Here is a 25,011-nt window from a genome sequence, read left to right as displayed (position 1 = left end):
AAATTAAAGAATATCCTATCAAAATGTCAAAAATATTCACCAAAAATACAAAACCGTTGACAATTTCTTTTTTGGTGCCTTCCTAGTTCCTACCTGTTTCCCCAATACAGTATCTGGAATCACCAGATCATTTGGCAGTTTTACGACCTGGGCCACCTTGTTCAACACCATCATCTATATCAATAGTCTTCACCTTGAATCGCTTGAGCCTAAGTTTCGATTCGCCTCCTTTGAAATCCCATGGTGAACCAACGCTCAGACTCCATTGCATAGTTCGAACTAGTTTGGTTTCACTTGAGCTAATACCACATGTAATTTTTTCAGAACCACCTCAAGAAACGTATCGTGACCTCCCGGAAATACTTTCTGGAATAGTTCCAGCCTTCAGAAATAAAGTTCTCTAAAGAACTCTACCAACGCTAGCTAGCAGCCTCGGATCAACAGACCTTCCAACTTTGGATTGGAATCTGTAGTAATTGTCGCCTATATCGCTAACATTTCTCCGAAGTAGGCCCCTTTCGAACAGCGACATATCGTTCTTCGTGCTTGGAAATGAAGTGCTTGTGCGCTCGATGGCTCGGTACTGTAGCAATATCATCTACTTGTGGATATCCTTCTGGCCTCTCCATGGATATAACTGTTGGGGGAAAAAACAAGAGTACACAATCCTAACACAAGTGTTGGAGAGACAACATAAGTAAACAAATTACTTGTATAACACACACAAAATATTACAACACACAAACTCTCAATGACACTCTTTGAAGCTATGACACTCACTCTTTCTAGAGACACACTCTAGATCACTCACACTCCTACAAGACTATTCTTGCTTCTCGCTCTCACTTGGTTGCCTACTACTTCTTCTTCTTGCTTGGTTTATTGATGATACAAATGGGGTGGATGCCTTCTCCTTTTATAGACATGGATGGAAACTTCAAGAAGCATGGACACATCATGCTAGAGATATTTAGATAATTCCATTAACTTCCTAAGCTAGAATTTTTACACTAATCTTGCATGTTGGTGGAATTCTCACCATTGTTCTAGACTCTTCTACCAACTTAAGAAATAACATTCTAGTCCTTTCTACAAATGACTACTTTAACTTGGATAATCTAGCTAACCAACTTTAGTGAATGTTCTAGAATTCTTTATTCTAGATTTGTGTAGGTCTTTCAATGAGATGGGGTTGATTTCTTTAACAATAACAACCGGTCGTTGTGTGTTTATATATATATATATAGACACACAAGAGAATGGGATTGAATGCTTTTATGTATTAGGGTTTCTGCACTTTTTGAACAACAAACTAATTGATCTCAATGTTCTTTGGGAAGGGTTTTGGATGGGTTTCCTATATATATAGTTAGGTTTTTGTTGGAGCAAGATTAGAAAATATGCAAAATAACACAAGAATTCCAATGATAATAATCATAAAGAAAATAACAACATCAATAGTATACAAGATTAATATTTAACTAGAGATAATGTTAGAAAAACTGACAATCTTGTGTTATTTTCATATTATCTCTTTTAATATGCCCAAGTGTTAGCAAACTACTTATTAGTAAGTCCAAACATATGTTTTGAGGACTTAACATTGGAAAACAACCACTCTCATATGAAATAAAATTTCATAAGATGGATTGTGCACACCATCATCTTATGAAATTTTATTTCATATGAGAGTGGTTGTTTTCCAATGTTAAAGTCCTTGAAACATATGTTCGGACTTACTAATAAGTAATTTGCTAACACTTGGACATATTCCCCCACATTCCCCACATTTAAGGTATTTAAAGAAAGATCTCTGGAGCTTTCCATACCTTAAAATTACATATTATCATGTTTAGGTAGCAAATACTTCTATTCTTTCTTGTTAAGTAAATACCATTATATATTAATGATATTTAAGCAACCCCACAATTCTCTCATAATTGTGATTGCTTTAAGGTTGTTAAAGCACTTCTTTGGACCTTAGCCTCCTCAATTTATTAATTCAGTTGTCATTTTATTAAGACGAAAGTAACTCATCCATAATGAGTTCAAGCTCTATGATTTGAATATGGTATTGTGTATTGTTAACAAACATGTTCTTACCATGAACAACCATGATATAACAAACTCATTGGTTGTCCTTGCTTACCAAATAAGCAAGATTGCGTCTTCTGCAAATGTACAAAGACCTGTAAAAGACCCCCACACTCTCCGTGTCTTATTCTTTTCAAATGAATTGGCAGTTGGCTTCATCCATGGCTAACATGGTCATTGCATGCAAGATTATTTATGATGCTTGTCATAATAGTAATTAACTGTCTTCTTTGTTGTACCAATAACAGCCTGAAACTGTTTCTTTTTAGCTGTAACATAAATCTCTGATAGACAATATTATCATCTTCTTGTAATAACATCATTTAGATGACATCATTAATTATATCCATTTTGTGCAAATAGAACACTAAATCAAAACACTGCTTCAAACAATATTGCAGTTGCTTTAATTTGTTCATGTCTCTTCATTTTACCAACTACTATTGGTAATCGTTTGGCATGGAATTCTTGTCCAAAACACCTAAACAATTCCCAGGTTTTGATCTTGGAAAGCAACTTGCAACATCAAGAACCCTGAGCAGTTTCTAAGTTCCTTCATCAACACAAATATGTCTTGCATATTTATAGGAACTTCTCATTTATAGATAATACAGATAGTGAATTCATTTAGAAAACCACAGGTTCTTATCCACATTTTAATAACGATGTCTCTTTTTCCAAAAGAAGGAATTGGAAACACCGATAATTAGTTATTTAAATTGAACTGCATATATGTATAACTGATCGACATGTATTTCACAGAAACATGCATGTGTCCTAGAATTAGACTCGTTCTAGATTAATGCATAAATTATAACTTTATAATCCGAGATTATAATGCATGATCCTTGTGGTCTGCATATATGCATGCCAAGTCAATTAACATTTCATGGACAATTCTACACGTACCTCTTATGGAGTGAAGTGTCAAATTTTCAAGGATGCCAAAAAGGCTGTTGAGACACCTCCTTTGTTCGAATCAAATCATTCAGTCCAAAAGGCATGAATCAAAATCAAAAAATACCCATTCTCCTTTTACTTTTATCTTCATCAATATATATGAAGTCTCACAATTAGATATCTTCCGTCAATCATTTGTACTTAAGAAGGTGGCAATTTTTCATTTACTCTACCATGGAATACAACAAAAGGTCATACTTTCATAACGATCATCACGTACAATGATTTGAAGATCTCCAACTTGTTTAGACGATTTTTTTTTTCTTTTTCTCTTCATTGTTTTAAGTATACTACATATACGTCTTACAGCCCATAATTTTTCGGAACATACTTTCTAACAATTGCATATAAAATTCTATCTTTAAATTGTTGGAGCAATATTAGAAAATATGAAAATAACACAAGAATTCCAATGATAATAATCATAAAGAAAATAACAACATCGATAGTATACAAGATTAATATATACAACTAGAGATAAAGTTAGAAAAACTGACAAATAACTTAGAGATTGAGGCTTGCATAAATGCAATGTCCTAAAGATAGAATTTCGCTCATACTCTTGTGCTTGTAGTTCAGTAGGCGTCCATGTCCTAGGATTCAACAATTTATAATCCGAAGTCAAAGCACTTCAATCTTCGGACTCTGGCGAACTTTATATGTTTCATACTTTTAAGATACGACTCGTAATTTGACACATGAAGCATGAGAGAAACAAAGTGGGGGAACCCTATTTCTCAAGAGTAAAAATTAACTCTAATTTTCTATATTAACGATCATGGTTTCATGAATTTATATAGCACCCAAGTACTTCTTCTTAAAGAGATATAACTTTTCATTTATAAGTATACATCATTTGATAAAGGAATGTACTTAAATAACATAACCTTTCTAAGAAATATGATTAACACTATTTTTCATTCAATTATTAAAATTATATATTACAATATTTTATATTATAATATATAATTTACAACAGTTTTCAGAAGTTAGTTGTTGGAAATGATTAAGAAAAAGGAGACTAGTTCAAGATTTTAAAGTAAGCCATGACTTCGTCCTCATGCCTACTAAGCTATATGCGTAGCTAATTGGACTCTAGATTATTTTTATGGATTGGGGGACACACAATTGACCAGATCATGGCCACACGTTTGGGTTTGATCAAAACCAATGACTGCTAATCCTCTTGATCACGGGGCTTAATTGATTTGGGCTGTCTTATGATCATTCCATTTTGCACACCTAGTCACGATGTAACGTTACTTAACTAAAATAATAGAAGAGCCATCTTTAGGCTCACATTTTTCTTTTGGTGTTGTGAAAACTCAACTAAAACATAATACAATTATTTATAAGGTGGACTAACTTGATGGTTATGGATTTTCTCTTTTAACTATATTACTATCTCGGATTCAAATAATCAAGGGAATAGCATCGAAGATGATTACAAACCAATAGGCTAGCACAACCCTCGATCAACATCCTGTCAACCTCTATATATTAGACTAATAATATCTCGTGATTTAATTGGAATTTCAAATAATAAAAATTTTCATCTGATAACTCCCAAGTGATTTGGCCATCTGAATCTCAAAATATCTGACCTCATTTTTAGATTAAGGCAGTGATACAAGAAGAAATTATTCGAAGTTAAATGGAGAAGGGAAACAGCGATGAAATAAGCTAAAATAAAATATAAATTTCAGACACTTAACCCACGGGAAATATAAGTGATGGGTAGAATTAAAAGTAACATAAGTAAAATGGGATTACATTAACTAAAACATAAGAAAATCACAAGTTGGCCTTCGTGTTTCATCGTTGAGGAACTATAGATGCAGCAAATTGCTCCCAAATTTTCTTACTCGTAGCCAAAACTTGAGATTTGTCGACATCGGGTCTAGAAGCAAGCTCCTCGTTGACGAACATGTCGTGACATGGCTTACCTAGAGACACAAGAACATAACAACAACCATCACTTACAGTCGCCTCTTTGAAAATACTTTTGCTCAATTCCAACTCACACTAGAGCAGTTAACTCAAGATGTTTCGTATGACACAGGTACCACGATCCACGACTAGGGCAGTTTTATATACTCTTAAATTTGTTTCAACCTTCAGACTTTTTCTCCAGGACCTCATTGTTCATTGTTTTTTCTATACAAAGAATAATATCCCATCAGAAAGTCAATACATTCTCCACCACCACCACTATCTTCCTGCAGAACATTGATCATTTGGACGTCTTTTTGTTCTTGGTTCTGCAACATTCTATTTCGAGCCACTGGGTTTAGCAGTTTGATCAACGCCATCATCTACATTGATGGTCCTTACCTTGAATCTCTCAAGCCTCATTTCGGATTCTCTTCCTTTGAAATCACGCGGTGAACCAATACTTAGACTCCGTTGCATTGTCCGAACTGCTTTGGTTTGATCCAATTTCTTTTGAGCTAATACCATACCCAATTTCTTTGGCACCTCAATAATTAACTTATCCTGAACCCCGGGAAAGATTTTCTTGAACAGTTCAAATCTTCGAAAATAAAGTTCTCTAAAGAATTCCACCAGCGCTAGCAACCTTGGATCAACTGACTTGCCAATTTTTGACTGGAATCTGTAGTAAGTTTCACCTATATCACTAACACTTCTCCGGAGTAGGCCGCTCTCGAGCAGTGACATATCGTTCTTGGTGCCGAAGAATGAAGTTCCTGAGCTTGATGGCTCGGTACTTGTTGCAATGTCGTCTACTTGTGGATATCCTTCTGGCTTCTCCATGGATACAACAACCGATAATTTGATATTCCTAGATACAAAGAGGGGAGATTGAGCTGTTGTGTTGAAGGGTTTGCTATAACAAATTGATAGATCTCAATGCGTTTGAAAGCGTTTATGTTTTGGATAATTTTGGTGGGCATTTGTGCACATATATATAGGTGTTGAGAATGTGTAGTTGACCAAGTTCAAGATATCCAATTAAACCATGACTTGGTCATGCCAATTAACTTAGCTACGCATAGCTGATTAATTCAATTCGAGATGATTTTTGAATGGGAAGACACACAATATATGAGAGTCAAATCATGGCGGCACATTTAGGTTTGATCAAAACTATCAACTAGTCAACCTCTTGACCATGGTCGCCTTAGTCGTGTTCTGGAAAAGGTGGGTCGCTTGAAAAAGAAATGCCATTGTTAGACTGGTTGTTGGTGTGATAGCTTTGCCATTGTTAGACTGGTTGTTGGTGTGATAGCTTTCTTTGGTCCCAGGTCCTGGTGTGTTTGAGGCAACTGCTAAGAACTTTGTTTACAAGTTAGATTTGGACCAAATTGTCAGAGAGGAACGTAGTTGTGTGGTGGAATTTTAGTCAAAAGAAAACGCAGCCTTTCTTTTGTATCCCAAGCCATCATGCACTATTGATGTGTGTGTGTCTATATATATATATATATATATCAGCGTTGGGATTCGAGGACATAAGCTTTTTAACAGATATTTTATAAGATCTACATCATAATGTATTTCAATATTATTCAAAACATTTTATATTTTAATAATAATTCATAAATCATCTTTACAAAAACTTAGACATTATCATTGAGAAATTCATTTGTAGTAAAGAAAATTGACGAATACGATTTTACAAAGAAACACTAAATTTATTCCAACTAGTGAGAATGAATCTTACATTGATGAGATGATGGACCTTGCACGGGCTTATAAGTAAGTTAAGCTACTCCATATATTGCCAATTGATTTTAGAGTAAATTACACTATACCACCTTAGGTTTGGGATCGATTTTAATTCCTTACAACATCTTTAAAACATTTCACTTTCATACCTCAAGTACTATTTTATTTCAATATAATATGTCCGTTATATTTTCCATTCATTGATCTGTTAAGTGTTGACGTGGCTGCTATATTTATACCACGTGGCTGCCAAATGTTTGCCACGTGGCAAAAAAAAAATTTAATTTTTTTTTAAAATAACCTTAATCTTCTAAATTAAAAAAAAATAAAAAAATAAAGGTTAGAAAATTGATGTTGTCGTCGTTGTCATCTTGATTTAGTTCCGAAATATCATATAGCCCTCTTCGATCAATCTTCTGAACAACTTTCCAACCATTACCGGCTTTAGGATAGTCTAGAAAGAATATTTGATTCGCCATCCCCCTTCCCCCCGCCCCCGCGAACCCAGATTCGCGAAATCCATATCCTATATTCCCCCACCAAACCCCATCACCAAACCCCCCCCCCCCCCCCAACCCGCGGGAACCCAGATCCCACCCCCGGCGGCGAAGTAATGGGTTTTTTTATTCCTTTTCTCATCTTCTTCTTCTGGGTTGTAGGTTGGGTGGGTGAGGAAAACAAGCTTCTGTTTCGCTCTCTTTGTACCTCTCTCGCAGCGCTCTCTAGCCACTCTCTCACATCGCTAGCTCTCTCGTCTGAATCCTAGGTTGTTGTTCTTCTTCTTCTTCTTTCCTCTCTTCCGCCCTTCTCCCTCCATTTTTCTTGCAATTTTTCTTATTCTTCTTTCTCTATTCCATCTTCATCCTTCTATTTTTCATGCAATTTTATTTCAGTTGATTGATTTTAATTATTTTCTTATCTCCAATTTTGCAATTGATGATATAATTTTGTCTTTCATTTAAAATTTTAGGGTTTGTCAATTCCCGAGCTCTCCTACCCCCCTCAAACTATGAAATCTGCTCTCAACTCAAGTCCTTTTCTTTTTCCCCAGTTTTTCTCTCCAACCCCAGCTGTAAATCTCTCAAGGCAGTAGGAAGGCAACGTCATCGCTTTCTAAAAATGAGGAAGAAATCACTGAAATTTCGACCAAGCTCGAAGACTTGTCCTCGAGGGTTGGGGTTTTTTTTTCCTCTCCTCTTCTTCTTCTGAGTTGCAGGTTGGGTTGGGGGGATGGGATCTGGATTTTCTAACCTTTTTTTTTTTTTTTTTTTTTTTTTAAATTAAAATAAAAATAAAAAAAATTTGCCACGTGGCGCACATTTGTCAGTCACGTCAACATTTAACAGATCAATAGATATAAAATGTAACGGAGGTATTATATTGAAATAAAATAATACTTGAGGTATGAAAGTGAAATGTTTTAAAGATGTTGTAAGGAATTGAAATTGACCACAAACCTATGGTAGTAAAGTGTAATTTACCCTTGATTTTATGATGCAACCTCAACTTTCTTCATAGTATCATAGCTTAACGGCCACATGCGCTCCACGTCACTCTGTTTTTGGTGTCCACGTGTTAGGCTTGAAAATTCGATCGTTACACGTGAGGGGGCGCATTGAAAATGAATCACACATTGATGAGATGAGGGACCTTGTATGAGCTTATAAATAAGTTCGATTACTACCCATATTCCCAATTAGCATATAGTTTTGGATTTGGATGATTTTTTATAGACCTGATTTTTGAGAGAAGACATAAAATTTAAACAGAGGTGGGAGTGATGGTAGCAAGGGTGTAGGTGGTGGTGGTCATGATGAGACCTTAGTTGTGGTGTCGGTAGTGGGATGGTGAAACGGCAGAAGTGGTGGTGGCCATGATGGATAAGTTGATAGCATTAAAGGCCGGAATATGATGGTGGCAGCGATGGTGGTGTCAAAGATTGGTTCAAGGCATAGTGGAGCAACTAGTACAGTTATCTTTGACCAATAAAGTTCCTTGTAGTTAGGCAAATAATGGAATTTAAAATCTGCTTTTGTTTGAATTTTTTGTCGCATATAAGTACAGTGCAGTTTGATGAGTCCATGGAAAGTGTTTGGGATGCAAATTGCTCTAATAAGTGTGGAATAATATGCAGAGTTTCTTCCACTGGCCAAATCATTATTTTATTCCATGTAGTTTGGGTCAATCTTTAGTTTATTAGAGGACAATCGCTTAATTCCATCTTTTTTTACACAGCGAGCATGTGCTAGTTATCATGTGTGAGGGGTGTACCGATATGTGTGAGAATGTGAGTGTTGTTTTATGTTAAAAAGTTAAGGAATTTTGCTACTGTTTTTAAGGAGTGAGGTTATTCTCATAAATTTTGAATCACGTGAGAGGTATCATTACTACTACTCCAATCTGAAGATATTTATATTCATTTATAAATGAAAATTCTGAAGTTTAATTTTAACATGAATTGAGGTTTGGCAATCGAAACACCCTCAAAATTAAGGGAGACGCACCTTAAGAACTCACGACTTTCCGGTTTTCCTTCTCAACCATAATTTGGCAATGGAAATGAAAATAAACGTTCAGTCTTCCCTAAATTTGAATGGGCAAGTCAGACCCTCGTCAGCTTTTTGTTTGAAAACTAAAAAGTATCAAACAAGAACTCAATTTTTTTAAGAAAAAAAGTGAAAGTAAAAACTGTAACAAAATGATTATTAAACCGCCTTTAAAGGAAGCAGAAACCAGGACAAGATGGAAGCACAAACCGTGGCGGCATTCGAGTACAATTCGTGTCCTTCAGTAAAGGGCTCAATAGGGCCATGATTTCAAAAACATTTACAAAACCACTACTCACCACTAAGCTTCACTGTGACTAACTAGCAATGCCATGCTACATGCTACTATCTGTACATATTAGGTCGAGTATGATCGTAATATGAATACCGATCTGTTGGTGCCCCAACTGGCCTTCTTGGTAGGGCTCTCATTAATGCTTCATCAGATGTCATCCATGGCGTCGGGTCTGGAACAGAGGGATAGTGCCTTCTTGGTAGGGCTCTCATTAATGCTTCATCAGATGTCATCCATGGCGTCGGGTCTGGAACAGAGGGATAGTTGGAATAGGGAGGATTGGTAAGCCTCGACGAGGGGAGGCCCATATCAAAGTAAGGATCAATATGTGGCAGCGGCGGAGAAACTCTTGACCCGGAATCTGCAGAACGCCCAGTTATAAATCGATTATCTGCTGAAAAATTTGATCTGGTATCGACGTTAGGGCTACTGGGAAATATAACTGCCGCGGTAGTTGGAAAATTTGGTCTAGTCTCAACATAAGGATTGATGGCGGATCGATCAGCACCAGCAGTAGAAAATGTTGGCCTGAGTTCAATGTATTGACTGGTAACGAATCGATCAGCAGCACTAGTAGAAAAAGTTGGTCTGGGCTCAATATATTGACTGGTGGAGAATCGATCAGCAGCATTAGTAGAGAAGGTTGGTCTAGTCTCAACATACGGGCTTGTGACAAACGCATCAGGAGTAACTGAAACCCTGTTTTCAGGAAAATGCCTTGCAGACGGTAAGCCAGAAGAACCAAAGTAGCTATTGTGAGCCGCGGCTTCTTCAACTGCAAAATCAGTTGGTAGTCTGAAAAGCCCGGCACACCCAACAGGAATCTCTACTCTGTCTACGGTTTTCGTAGCAGGAATGGATGGTTCAATGGACTTGTGTGCAGATGTACCATCTACTAGCGGCAATCTAGTCATTGTCTGTTGTAGTGATAACCTTGCTTGTTTAAGTGCATCCAGTACGCCACCCAACTTATCCTGCGAGTCATGAGGCACCAATGCATATAGGTCGTTTCTGCTCCCTGAAGCATTTCCTTTATGGAAACCATAGCCAGCATCAGAAGACGTGGCATCTGATGTATGTTTGTGGGCCGACTGATGCAGAAGTTGGTCAGTGTGGGAGCCACGTGAAGTCTGCTGAGCATAATTTTCTGCGCTCTCTTGATTTTGCTTTCCATTTGCCGTGGGGAATGCAAATTCTTGAACTTGTGAGGAAGCAACAGAGCTTCTACTCGGATTATCCTGCAACCCTCCCATATCAATATGTGAAGCTAATAGAAAACCGTTTGACTGAATTTTGACTGTTTCCTTAGGTAGGCAGACATCTCCTTCTGCTGACTTTGACTCTTGAGCTTGGGCAGCAGTCACCCTGGCAGGAGATGGCATTTGTGCCTTTATCTCGTCTCTTTCCTCGGTGATATCGGAATGGTTCCCAGGGTCGCATGAATCCTATATGACCAAAAACCCAACAGGTTTAGTGGATAAAAATTCCAAACAATAGAAAACAACGAGAAGACCTTTTATGTAAAAAAAAACACATACCATCATTATTAACAAATGCAACCAGCAAAGTGAATGACTGTTTAGAAACAAATGTTACTTGTACCAAACACAATATCACAAGAAGAAAAACACCCACGCCATGTGTTCATTCAAAACTGATTAATTTGTTTTGAAGCTTAGTTCAGTAAAATGATTCATGTTTACGTTTTTTTTATCTTAAAGACTCACAGGAAGAGTAAAGTTCTCACTCATATGAAAAATACATGGAAGAAATCAGGCTAATGCTGCATCATCATTAATAATCCCCAATATAATGGGTAGAGCAAGCGTTTCAAAGCCATGAAAGATGAATTAACATCTTCTGGAAAAGGTGGCTCCTATAAGCCCGAATAATAAGACAACACCAAGCTAACATGAAACTAGCAGGTGAAGTTATGGTTGACTATTACCGTAAAAGCTAACACAAATAATACTTTGACACGACAATCATGTTTAACTACTATTATAAAGCTGACTTTTGTTCCATTGCTTGACCTAGCGTTGCATGAGTCCCAGTACAATTTAAGATTTTCTTTTTTCCTTGCTAAAGTTATACCTTCCTCTGGTATTTGATTGTTTCTTAAAAGCAATTGAGAGTTTTGTTATGATATTTGGTTGGGACTTGAAAACTTTTGACAAATGAGTTCGGTGAGAGTAAAGGAAATTCTTTTGAAGGACAGGAATCAATACAATTTCAAATATAACGCCATACAAGAGATCTTGATGACATTGTTGAAGATGAGGCAATAAACCTAAAGTCCTAAGACCTGATGAATTATTTACAGAAAATTGATGTGAAGTTGTCAAATATGTTGATAAATCGGGTTTGAAAATTTAATTTGATGTTGCCAAGAGCTAATTTCTCTCGTAAATCAGATGAAAACTGATTTAAAGAAACTGTGGGTTGTGAGACTGATTACGGAGAACGAAAGTAATTGTTCAAGAATGCATACAACTGTAGCTCCTACAAATCTCTTGGAAAATTGAGGAAGAGAAAAGAAAGGGTTATCTTTCATATGAGTAACTATAATTTTCTTCTTCGTTTTTGGGAAAGGACACAGAACCAAACCAAATTTACCGAACATATGAAATCTCAATTACAGCAGAATACACAAAGCCCAGAAGCCTAAAGGAACATTCAAGATATGAGATTGTGACTGGGAGTTCAACTAATGGCAACATAATTGGTCGTGAATGTTGGCAATGGCACTGCTGACAAGTGATGGATGCAATTAGCAACAGTGAAGTGACGACTGTGCCATTGGTTGTATTTGCAAAGGTAGTGAATATGTTAGTAGTAAGTCTAGTGACTAGTTTTATGATAAAGGGATGACCCATGGTAATTTTGACCGTGGTGACGGTTGAATAAGTTCAGTTATCAGCTTCAAGAATTAAGTTCTTTGGAACTGAATGTTTGAACTTTTACGTGGGTTTTCACTAATCAAAGTAAGCCATGGCCTATGGACTACAACAACATACTTTTCAGAAATTAACTAACAAAAATACTCCAAAACTAGGCTATATACGCTATCAACACATAATTTAAGAAACTAAAATTAAGATGTTTTGGAAATACTCTAACAACACTTGATGAATTATATTGCAGAACTTAAAATCGGTCAAGCATAACTAAAAAGATGGAAAAGGAAAATTATACAATCATGGCAACAATTACGGTTAGTAGCACTATTATGGAGTATGTAAATCCAAAGGGCATTTATTCCAAGCATTAAGACATTATGCAGCGAAATAGTGATATTCTTTGAAGGCGATGCAAAAACATTTAAATGGTCCATGATACGAATAGCTTCATATAAAACATACCGGTGTACTGGTATTATTTTCTCTAAACTTCTCTTCCCATTCTCTTTGAGCCTTCTCCATCTCTTCATTTTGACAAATAAGTTGCGCCTGATGTTCTAGTGCTTTTTCCATATCTTTGTCTCTTCCATGCCCACTGAAATCCAGGTCCCTATTTCTTTGTTTTTCAATGGTCCCTGACAGCACACCATTTGATAAAATTTTCCCTTCTGGGAATTCAGAACTTTCTCTCAATTTCTCAGGCCCACCGTATAGGCCATTTGGAAGCCCTTCTGAAGAAGCAGAAACACCATTTTCTTGAGAATCAAACTTGTCTGATCTGAAAAAATACAATAAAATGAATCTATTTAAAACTACTGTGTTATACAGAACCCCATGGTACATAAACCAAGGACTTTTCAGAAAACTCTGCTCTTTTTGCTTTTTCACTTTGTCTCTGGATTTAAATTGTTTTATATTGTTGGGAGGATAACATAATAGACATATTATGAACATTATACGGTAAATTCAGCCAGGATTGTGTATCAGTGCATGTAGCATTTAACGCAATAGATATGAAAAATCAGTTTCAGTCTACAATTATCTTTGTCAGCTAGAAAATTCTGGGAGGAAGAATGGATATAACAACACTCCTGAATTCAGAGAAACAAAGACTATAAAGTATACATGTTCTTACTGATTTTTCCATGATAGCTTTCTTTATTGAATATGCATATAAGTCTGAAGTTATTAACTTGCTTTACACTGATACTACAAAGTTTTAAAGCAAACATAATAATGATAACAACAATGATATTAACCATAACAATCATAACAACAATAACACTTAGATATTAGATAACTGGGCTGCTGCGGTTAGTATTTGATACCAAAAGTCTTAGGTCTTAGGTTGAAGACATCTCTACAGTTAGATTAGGCTAGTATTTGTAATGCACCTTAACGGATGAAATACTTTTGTCTTCATTGAATCACTTTCAGTTGGCTTAGGAAAATTTATTAAGAGAATATACATACTAAATCAAATAGCGCAGCACCTTAACCCATACATACATATATCAAATAAGCAGGCCTATGAATGTATATACTATATATGCACAGAAAACAAGAAAAGTAGTAAGCCAAACAAACAAACCTTGTTTCTTTGTGTTTTATCTGGCGGCAGGATTTTCCAAGGTGGTGTCTTGGAGAACTTGAACCCATGGATGTAAAATTGCCACGTCTTCTCGTGGATAGATCCTTATACTTTTCCTGAGAATGTGGAGATTCAATGCGCCCTTTCCAAGACAAGCTTCTACCAGGTATTCGAGAAGAATCAGCATCAGAACCCGAAAGTTCCTCCTGATCGTTTCTTCTCGCCGTCAAAATTTCGAAGCTTTCTTCTTCATTTGTCAAGTTATTACCCACTTTGGATCCCTGGTGTGTTTCTTGATCAGAGCTGGAATCAAATTCTTCGGAAATGTCACTTGCCCCTTGGTTCTCCAAAATGGCAAGAACATCTGCTGTGGCTTTCTCGGCCATTTTTCTTTGAAGAGAAACAATCTTAAGTTGCTCCTCCAGTTCTTCTACCTAAATTGTAAACAAAACAAATATTGTAAAACTAGTGAAAGTGAGAGTGAGAGTTCTTTGAACAATAGACCTGATATTAAAAGATCCACAGTTTCCCATGTCCTGAAATATACCATTTTTTCCAGCTCATTAACTCTCTGTCTTGCACTTCTTGAGACGGACCTCTCAGACAGCAACCGTGCCCGAAGAAACTCAATCGTCATTGCACTGGAATCCTCCATACTCCTGGTTTACATGGCAATAATTAGGGGTTGAAGCACTATTATGACTCAAATAAAACAAAAAATCACTCTTTCAAACAATCTATAAGAACCAAACACCATTAATCTCAAAAAAGGAAAACTGAAAAGTGAATGCTGCAAGTAGTTCATCATTAAATGGGATCATTTATTTCATCTCTAAGAAGAATAAAGAAATAAAAGACGCATCAGCGTCAAACAATATGGTTAACATTGATATGATCATGGAAATATAAAACATGACATCCATCATACCAAGCATCAATAGTAAGCTCTTCTAATTAAACTCCTCGACTGTGGAATTGCAAGCTAAAAATTTCATACTCTCCTACATTTTCTCATCACAAGTGTACAAACAGGAAGACTCAGCTAACGAATACTAAAATTCATAGTCATACACAATTAAAAACCTCAAAACCACAAAACACCAGTTGATCTTTGCATTTGAAATTTCCAATTCTTAGCTTTTCTTCGGCTTCATTGACATTGAAAAGGTAAGAAAAATGCGAAAAGAAACCGCCAGAGTGACGGCGAACGCACAACACCCCCGTGAGACAAAAGAGTTCAAACATTGAGATCCACATCAAAACGAAGCGAAAACAAAGAAAGGAGAGGTACCCAGATGATCCTTACCTCTGATCTTGCAAGTCCTGATTAGAATTATGCATTCTAAAGGAAGATCAAACGGAACCCCCAACTTCAAAATTGAGCTGCTGCAACCATGATAGAGATTAAACATCAAAAAATGAAATTGAAATTGAAGAGCAATCCAGGTGAGAGATTGCGAAAATTAAGAGGGTAGAAAGGCAAGGATAGAGAACTAGGGTACAATTTGGGTTGCCTTAGAATGAAAGCTCCATGAATGATGAACCCTAACGGAGGGAATGAACAGAGGAAGCTTCTTACTCGCGACCATTTGAACAATGAGGGTGCAAAAGCAACAAGCCAATGATGCCTTTGGTCCATTTGGGACATCCTGTCTTTTTTAATTAATTTTCAAGCGGATATTTCTACTAATTAAAAAAATACTCATTGTCAACAAAAATCCTATGAAATTATGAGTTTAACTCTCTAATTAAAACAGAACATGAATAAGAAATATGAGACAGAAATGTAATTTCATACAATCAAATTTTGCTGTTTGTTTTTTCAAAACCTCACCTACATGTGATGTTAAAATACCTCTAATATGTGTTCATACACACAAAGTGTGTAGGCAAATGCTAGTGTGAATAAATCTTTGCCCCTTGCATGTTATCTAAACAAGTCATTCCGGACTTCACATATGTCATTGATATAAATCTCATAATGACTCAAGAATGAGAAAGCTAACTCGCAATCGAAATCGGAATTTGAGATGAAATATGTTGAAAAACTCGTCCATGTCTTGGCATGAGGTTCTCGCATTATTTTAATAGTATTTTGGTCACCAGTCGAACTACCCACAATCATCTGTATGCAAGATGCAAAGTTGAGACTTTTTGAAGGGGTTATGGAATCAAAGGTCTATGTTTGAGTAGGGTTCATCTACGTTGTACTTAGCTCATTGCATTGCGCTGGACATCTCTTTCGATACGCCTACATGCCACCATTGAATTGGTGAAAGACGTTTTATGATAAAGTGATGTTTGCCTTATTAGTTATTCTCACACATGTTTCTTATCAAATATGCACAAGGCATAGTCACAAAGACGCGTTATGTCTTTATTGTTGAGAATAATGCTATATCTTGTAGGTCCAAAAAATAGACCATTAAGAGAATGCCACACGACATCCAAGAGACCACACCAAGTTTATTTTGTCTACATCAGCAAAGCAAGAGAAAATTGAAATCAAGAAGATCTGATACCAAAAGAGCCTCGCTAATCTTTACACGAAGTCGTCATTGAAGTTTACTTTCCCGAAACTTGTCCAAGGAGTTGGATTGCTTACACTATCTCATTTGCAATGTTGTTAGTTCTCAAAGGGAGTTTTGAGACTCATTTGGCCTTAATGTACTTTTTTCCCTTAGATAATGAGCTCTTCCTCCCACTAGGGTTTTGCTAACCTAACAGGGTTTTAACAAGGCACCCATATTGGGCTGATCAAACCCTTGACATGTGCGTTTACAGCCTGTGAAATCCCATTCCTGGATTTCACTATTGTAATTTACATATTTCATATTCGCGAGATTTTATAGTATTTTCGTGAATTTAAATTAATTTTAGATTTTAATTACTTAATTACAAAGTTTGAATTTTTGAAAATAATTATTTAAAATCCGTAGACCTTGGGGGGGTCATATGAATGTTTTCTAATTGAGCTCGACCCCATGAGCGCGTAGGCGAATGCCGTTTGTGAATCGAGAAAAGGAAGGAGAAGTTACGGACGTTAGAAGTGTCTTAAATAAAATAAGGATTTAATATTTTTAAGGGTTTCCATTGATTTGGAAAGGGACCAATTAGAAAAGAAGAAAATGAGAGCAAAAAAAAAAAAGAGAATATTAGAAATTGCCAGATGGCAGCAGGATAGAGGGGAAAAAAGAGAGTTAAGGGAGGGAAAAAAGAGAGTTAAGGGAGGGAAAAAGAGAAGGGAGTGACCAATCAAGAGGAGGAGAAAGGAAAGAATGGAGAGAAAAGAGAAGTACCATATCCCTTGATCTGCACAACCCAACTTTTTCGACCCTTTTCTGCTACTATTCCGACATGATTTCCTTCGGTTTTTCGATCAAAACGCCACCATCCACCACCTATAACCTACTCAGCGACCTCTCATCTTCCATCTCCACCCAAACCCGAGGGTTTTTGGCCTCGGTTTCATGAAGAACAGCACTAGAGTGCTCAGGAGGTTCTCGATGGTGATCCGCCAATCATGTAGGCAGCACCACCAACCATCACCCATAATCGACTCACGTTGAACCCAGGAACAAGGCCCAAACAAGTTTGGGGGAAGCGGATGACTGGGGAAGACGAATTAAGAACACCCATTTCTAGGGATTCAGGCGGTTCTTGGCGTTTTCATGCCACTTCCCCGCTGAATTGGACCTCGGCCTAGGTATAAAAATTACTCCTTTCCTCACGATATTCATTTTGGTGTAATTTGAGAATTTTTGGAGTTAGGTGAATGTTTCGGGGAGTCGGGGTGGCCAGTATGTGGCTGCGACACATTGCACGAGGACTCACTTGACCCTTCTACGCTAAATTCGATACCTCGATTCCATATGTGACATTCTATTGATGAAATCCCATCGTTTGAACATATTTTCGTTAAAGGCCGCCACTTGATCATTATAACAATCAACAATCCGACTGTTGGATCATTTTCAAACTTTAATATGTTATTATATGTAATATTTGAGGACCTTAGGAACTTATGGATCGGGAATCCGACATACAGATCTTCCCGAATTGAATTTCTAAGTTATAAAACCAAACGTTGACCGCCACCTAATTTTAGGAAATCCGACTGCTAGATCGTTCCGAAAGTTTAGGATATTGTTGTAGAAGATTAATGAGACTCTTGTGAAGTTACGGATCGGAAATCTGTGGACGGATGTTCGAGATCAAATTATGTAGGGTTGTGGACCCTACCATTGACAAAGAGTTGCCTTTTGATCAACATGTCTCGATCGTTTTAAATACTAAAATTAGTATTACTAGAGACTAAGTAGAGTCTAGTGGGCCTATTGGTGTTATCCCAGTTAATATATACCTTAATTTACGTGTATGGGACACATTATTATGATATATATATATATGTGTATTTAACTTCTTGTTAAAATAAATGAGATGTATGCTTTCTAGTTTCAAAATATGAGATGGTACCTTGTTAGAAATTTTCCGTAGAATTCGTATGTCTGGGTGACTAGATATTGGGTAGTTAAGAAGAATCGGTATTGTTTATATTTGAAATTGTGATTCATAGTAAATTGACGTAGGTTATAGTACGTGCTTCGATATTTGTTGGTTATGTGGAATTGATAGTGCGTATGCTAGTATTATAATTTGTTTATGTTGATGTATGTTGTGTAATGATGTGACTGCACCACGTAGCAATGATACATGGATGGTTCTGCATGGTTAATCCGCATTAGGGAACCATACTATATATGGGTTGCGCTTGGTTAATCAGCATTGGGCAACCCTAGGATTGAGCCTAGTTAATCCACATTGGGCGATCCTCATTACCTAGGTATAACCATACGTAGTTTAGGGGTAATCACGCGTGGTTAATCCGCATTGGGTGATCACTGCCTATCAGTATGTGTAGGAGTGACTCTGCCTGGTTAATCCGCATTTAAGGGTCACTGCCTACTCTATTTGCTTCTATAGATGGTTCCGCCTGGTTAATCTACATTGGAGACCACACTATTGGATGATTGCCTACTGTTCTGCCTGGTTAATTTTCATTAGAGGACTATTCGTATACTAGGGGTGATTCCACTTGGTTAATCTGCATTGAGGGGTCACTGCCTACTTGATCACATTGGATCTATATGTGATCCTGCCTGGTTAATCCGCATTGGGGGATCACACTATCGGATGGAAGCATATGGTTCTGCTAGGTTAATCCACATTAGGGAACCATATGCATTCTAAAGCGAGATTCAGTAAATGGTATGGTGCCCTGCTTCGCCTCGATTTCATTGAGTGATCTGGAATCGTATACTATTCAGGACTTCCGGTGAGTTGTTATGAATTTATAAGGTATCAATAAGATCGTTATTATTAGGATCAAATTAGTTGATTAATGTGGCTGGAGAATAGTATTGTGTTTCGTTGGTTCTTTGATATGTGACATGTTGTGAATTGCGGTATTCTGTTGAAAACCTAGTGATTTATATGATTGGTGAAATACAAATCTTGGTTGTCATTTGGGTTTGCGATAGAGCCCTGGATTTAGTAATTCATGTTTGTCGAGTTCCAATAATTGTTTGAGAAATGCTATGTCTTTCTGCTAGAACGTTCTGTGATAAAAGTTGGAGTGTAGTGAGTGGTGAACTATGAATGGCTTGATTCCATCTAAGGGTACGTAGGCAGTCTAACGAGGAGGTTAGATGCAACCATAGAGTAAACGAAAAAAAATTACTACACAATTTGTATCTTGAGTTGTGCTTTGTCCACATACCGGAGGCAGGGTATGTTAGATATACAAGTACTTGGTGATGTCACATGTCAATCCTGGATGTATGTCAGGATCGAGGTGTGACACAGCCTCTTGTTCGAATCAAGCTTTGTCATTGAATTATTTCATCTATTCTCTTTAGACTAACAAGTTTGTCCCACTGGGTTTACCTTAGCCAAGTTTTTGGGGAGGCTATACTCCTGTATGAATCCCTACTTAGAGACTCGCGTATGCATTGAATGTGTCTGACGAGAAGATGTCATCAACTACCTTCATATTTGCCAGAAGACCTAATGCAACTACTTCTTTAGTTCTACACACTCAACGAAAAGTGTTACATATCCAAATATTTTTAGTTTGTGGTTTTCACACGAATATTTATCTACCAAGTTGTTTCCTTCACTAGTTAACTAATACATATATTTTAACTGTAAAAGAGAATCAAAGATAGATATCTGCTTGTACGAGACAACTTGTATAGTTTTCTCTTTATTTCTATTTAGGGAAACATATGAGAATTCCATATATGAGGTGGGTTATTTTTTTACATCTCCACTTGGGAGATATTTTAGGGTTCCTTATGGTGCAATTTACAATCATTAGAGGTTAGCCGTTATGGTGATTATTCATCAATATAAATCCATAGACTATGTATGTGTGTCTAATATAGCATGCAGGTGGCAACATCTTGTGGTGTTAGAAGGATGTTAATCATTTGGGCAAGATTCTCTCTAGAATGCCTACTCTATCAAGCTTCCAAATGTTCTAATAAAATGATAGCAAATGCATTTAAGATGTCAATGTGGACATAAACGGCCAAGTAAAGGAAGGAGAAGAACCAAAAGGAAGGACACCGCCAGCAGGAAGTTCTCTCTTCTCATATTACTCCTCCATTATCCAGTTCGTGTAGATTAGAGTCCTTCCACTGTGGGCAATAACCCTGTGGATAGGCTCCAAATTAAATTCAATCCCCCACCCAAATCCCTCCAGCCCATATTGGACAATTGGGCTAAAGAGAGCTCAAGCAACAAGTTAGGCAAAAATAGAAGGCCCGAGAGCCACGTCTTAAAATGGCTTTCGGGCTACACTCATTGTATTTTGTAAAGCTAATATATAGGAAATACAAATACGAACACAACTCTAGTGGATGTAACCGATTTTGTTAAGATATGGCTCACATTCTAATTCATGAATAGTCTTTATTCGTGGATCTCGATGTGACATAAAAACACCTTATATTTACTTTTAAATTAAAAATTATTTTAATACACCTTATTTGTATACGTAAACTACCCTCTCACCCACACACCCCACATACCCACTCGCCCTACACACATACCAAAATAAATCTCAAGACACCGAAGTTTCCTGGAAATTCTCAAAGTTCTCGTGTTACACCTCATGTTTTGTTAGTTTGTATTGATTCTCAATATGGTCCTGACAAAAATTTTATATTATTCCCGATATAAAGCTAATTATATTCCTTTTTATTGCCTTTATGAATTTTGTTCTACGCTAGAGGGTGAAAGTTGAGGTGTTTTAAAATTTGAAATTAATTTGAGGTGAAGTAAAATTTGAGGTGTTTTAAAATTTGAAATTAATTTGAGGTGTATTAAAAAAATTTATTTTATTTTAAAACCTTATGGGCCTAAACAGTTATTTTATATTACGGTATATAAGTCGTTTAATGATAAATTTTGAGGGTTGATAAACTCACTCAACTTTCTTATCTCTCAATCCACTTTTTAGTAAAAATTTTGGTACCACTTTTACCCGTTTTGAAAATAACATCCAAGGACCAAAGCGAAAAAGAAAAAGAAAAAAATTGATTCTCTTCTCTATTCACCAGCTTCGTGCAACTATCCCAATTCCGTCAAATAGACATTTTCTTCATTTTCTATTCCTCTAGTTTAATCATAGATAACAGTTGTTCACAAAATAGGGAAGGGAGGCCTTAGCAGTGAGTTGAGGCTTATTAGGAAGGTGGGATTTTTATAGGTTGTGTCAATGATGTGGCCTTGGTGGTGAGTAAAAGGATGGAGACTGTCAACAATGTGGAGGGTGCTGTAGAGAAAGACGTTGAATACTCAGTTAAGACTTAAGAAACTAAAAAAAAGATGGTGAGAGTGCAACAACCTGAGCCGTGACCGGTGCTAACGCATGCTGGTGTCTCATTCCAAAGGGTCCTTACAATGATTCATAAATCACAACCATAAGAAACCGGTATAAATAAGGTACTAAGCAGATTGGTCTGGATGTACAATTTGCATATGCATATGCAGATTTTTGGAGTACCCTTATCCAATTTGCCTAACGTGAATCAATTCTCAGAACCCCGAACCATTGGCAGATTCCCCTTCCCCTGCCAAAAGGGAAAAAAAAGGGAAAAAGTTACTTAATTTAGAATCTCAAATCCTCTGCCTTGATTTGCCGCCATTTAAAATAGAATCAATCTATCTAAAACTCAGTGCTTTCTTTTCTTAATTGATTTTTTTAATTAATTTTTCTAGAGTTGCTAATTTCTCCTCAACTTTTCTCTCTGTGTGAGAGCTTTTCTTTGTGTGTGAGTGCTTCCAATTTCAGGTTCCAATCTAGCCGCCGACCTTAGCTTCGGCCAAGGTTGATGGCAGTCCCTTTCATATTGCTTTTCCTATTTCCCCCTTTTGCTTCTCAGCCCCTACACTTCCATTTTAACCGTTCATGGCCCCAACCGGAAAATCTCCTTTTCCGATTCCCTTTTCTTATCCCTATTGCCTTTTCCTCTCCATGTATCCACTATTTCCCTATTCTTCCTCTTCCACTTAGGTTCGGCCTTTTTCAATTTCACTTTCGATTCGATCTACTTCCACCTTGTTCCACCTTATTCAACAACTTTATTAGAAGGTGCGTAGACCTTCAGTTCGGGTGTTTGCATCATCACCTTCCACCAGTATGTCAATCTCGACACTATTGTCAGTGGTTCCACTAACTTCATCCCTTGTTTTCTGCCATTGGTGGCAGTAGATTGGTTCTTTGTGGGGTTTGATTGAGGACGACAACTTCTCTTTTTGTTGTTGGGGCTTGGTTGGGTTTCACCTCTAGCATAAGATGGGAAGCAGGTTTGTGGTAGCCAGGGCATGCTTTGGCAACGACGAGGCCCTAGGGTTTAGTCTGTGCTTTTCTTTCAGGGTCAACCCTCAAGTTGGGTTGTTTTGTTATTGTCTTGGAGGCTCATCCTTTGTTTGTTTTTCTTATGTTTATGGATCTTTGTTTATGTATGTAAGTATTGCTAAAGAAATTTACTTTTCATCCAAATAAAAAAATAAAACGAGATATTGATCGAAATAAGATAAAAAATAAAAAAATAAAAAAAACTTTTCAAAAACTCCGAGCTCCCTAAGACCTACTCTAACCCTTAGAGTAAAACTCAAATTTTAGGTTCTAAACTTAACTCAACTTGCTCCAACCTTTGGGGCAAATATGAGTTTTAATCCAAAATTCATATCTAGGGCAAATTTAGGCTAGGATTCCCCCTTGACTTAGTGGGGCTAGCCCACCATATATGTGTATTTTTTTTTATTTTATATTTATAAATTCATTGAGTCAAATGGCTAAGATCTAATATGATCAAATTTAACGGTAAGAAAAAAGATCTAACGGTCCAAATTTAAAAACAATAGCTAAAGTAATAAAAAAAAAACTTTTATATGTTTCATATTTTTTTCATAGTGTTCCACAAGTTTCATGGTATCAGTTTAGTGATCTTTTAATATTTATCATTATCTAAATATTTTAAGGTTAAAATGTCGATAAAACTAAATTAGGATCTACATAAATTTTTTTAAAGTTCCTTTACGAAAAAAATTATTCAGAATTTATTCTTTAATAATTTCAGGCTAAAAATTTAACCTAGAAGGATTAGGAAGAAAAATTGTTGTGGATTAAAACCTAAATTTTCTGGTTTAAAAACTTAGTGTTTAACCCAAGGGTTTGAGATGATCTATTTAATAAACAAGCAATGGTAAATGGAGAAAATATTCAAAAGGGGGGGGGGGGGGGAAGGGGGTTGCGTTGCTTTTGGAGAGAGGGAATGACAGAGAGTTGCAATCAGCTAGAAATCTAGAAACTAATAGATTTTGAAATTCTAATCAAAATAAAAATCGGGAAGGGAGGCCTTGACAGTGAATGAAGGTTCGACTAGGTTTATTAGATGTTATTTTAGGAATAATACTGGGTTGAAAAATTACGTTTCAATTTTTTAACTTTTTGTGGTGGGTGGAGAAATATGTGGGTGCACTCTAAATTTTCATGTCAAATGTATTCAACAATATGTGAGTGCTAATAAAACAAATTTTATTTAAAAATAGGGTAAATTACATAATACCCCATCAGGTTTGAGGTCTATTACAACCCTATACAACATCTTTAAAAGATTTCACTTTCATACCTCACGTACTATTTTATTTCAAAATAATAACTCTGTTACATTTTCCATCCATTGATCTGTTAAGCGCTGACGTGGCTGCTACATTTGTGCCACGTGGCAAAAAAATTAATTTTTTTTTAAAACATGAATCTTCTAAATAAATTATAAAAATAAAAATAAAAATAAAAATAAACCAAAAACAAAAGCTGAAACACACCTCCCCACAACCCTTAAACCCAGAAACCTTATCCCCCCTATGACCCACACAGACGCACCTCTCTCCCCCTCTTCTTCCTCTATTCTCCCTCCTGCAACCCAAAAAAAAAAAAAAAAAAAAAAAAAAGGAGCCCTTCTGTTCGTCTTCCCCCCTCCTTATCCTCCTGCTCATGTCTTCTCCCCTATGTTTATCTTCATTACCCTACAACCCAGGAAAAAAAAAAAAAAAAAAACCCTTCCGTTCGTCTTTCCCCTTCCTCCTCCCCTCTCTTCTCCCCTCATCTTCATCTTCTTCCCTTGACCCTCTACCTTCAACCCAAAAAAAATAAATAAAAAAACCCAGATCCCGTCTACATCGCCATTGCCTGGTTCGTGAGGTGAAAATGGGAGGAATGGGTATGGATTTAAGGAGTGGGGTGTGTAGAGGAGGAAAGAGGGTGGGTGCAGAGGGAGGGTAGGTGCGGGTGCAAGGGTGGGTGCGGGGGGAAAATGGGTGGGGGTGAAGAGGAGAAAGGGCTCAGGGAAGGTGGGGGTGGGGTAG

General features: G+C 36.8%; 2 protein-coding genes and 1 pseudogene across 13 annotated transcripts; all 3 read right to left on the bottom strand.

Moving 5' to 3' along the window:
* Positions 1 to 84: 84 nt before the first annotated feature.
* LOC148698396 (uncharacterized) lies at positions 85 to 5,196 on the bottom strand (annotated as a pseudogene).
* Positions 4,626 to 5,940, bottom strand: LOC137748003 (uncharacterized). The gene has a single exon (XM_068488117.2). The coding sequence runs from the start codon at positions 5,827 to 5,829 to the stop codon at positions 5,326 to 5,328; it is 504 nt and encodes a 167-aa protein (XP_068344218.2). The 5' UTR covers positions 5,830 to 5,940; the 3' UTR covers positions 4,626 to 5,325.
* A 3,477-nt stretch (positions 5,941 to 9,417) lies between these two features.
* On the bottom strand, positions 9,418 to 15,714 carry LOC137748893 (uncharacterized). 12 transcript variants are annotated; one of them, XM_088682961.1, is made up of 7 exons: positions 15,576 to 15,714; positions 15,380 to 15,459; positions 14,621 to 14,732; positions 14,074 to 14,507; positions 12,945 to 13,260; positions 9,775 to 11,027; positions 9,418 to 9,699 (listed from the first exon to the last, which is right to left on the bottom strand). In XM_088682961.1, exons 2-7 carry the CDS (start codon positions 15,412 to 15,414, stop codon positions 9,633 to 9,635), a joined length of 2,217 nt encoding a protein of 738 aa, XP_088539087.1. In that variant the 5' UTR covers positions 15,415 to 15,459; positions 15,576 to 15,714; the 3' UTR covers positions 9,418 to 9,632. The 12 variants fall into 12 exon arrangements, with proteins under 12 accessions (XP_088539087.1, XP_088539097.1, XP_088539091.1 ...); XM_088682971.1 differs by having other exon boundaries at positions 15,588 to 15,706; XM_088682965.1 differs by having other exon boundaries at positions 15,380 to 15,456; positions 15,576 to 15,705.
* Positions 15,715 to 25,011: the final 9,297 nt, after the last annotated feature.

Source organism: Pyrus communis, chromosome 2, assembly GCF_041283825.1.
Source record: "Pyrus communis isolate YQ-2024b chromosome 2, ASM4128382v1, whole genome shotgun sequence".
In the NCBI taxonomy this organism is placed as follows: domain Eukaryota; kingdom Viridiplantae; phylum Streptophyta; class Magnoliopsida; order Rosales; family Rosaceae; genus Pyrus; species Pyrus communis.
Note: the sequence above shows the minus strand (reverse complement) of the source record. Positions and strands in the feature narration are given on the sequence as shown.

What these genes read in the sequence shown, in the direction of transcription:
- LOC137748003 (XM_068488117.2), bottom strand. Translation starts at nt 5,829, where the DNA reads ATGGAGAAGCCAGAAGGATATCCACAAGTAGACGACATTGCAACAAGT.
- LOC137748893 (XM_068489087.2), bottom strand. Translation starts at nt 15,414, where the DNA reads ATGCATAATTCTAATCAGGACTTGCAAGATCAGAG. An exon ending in TTAATGAGCTGGAAAAAATG is followed by an intron (nt 14,508 to 14,620) that starts GTATATTTCAGG and finishes TTTACAATTTAG; the next exon opens with GTAGAAGAACTGGAGGAGCA. An exon ending in ATAAAACACAAAGAAACAAG is followed by an intron (nt 13,261 to 14,073) that starts GTTTGTTTGTTT and finishes GTATTTTTTCAG; the next exon opens with ATCAGACAAGTTTGATTCTC.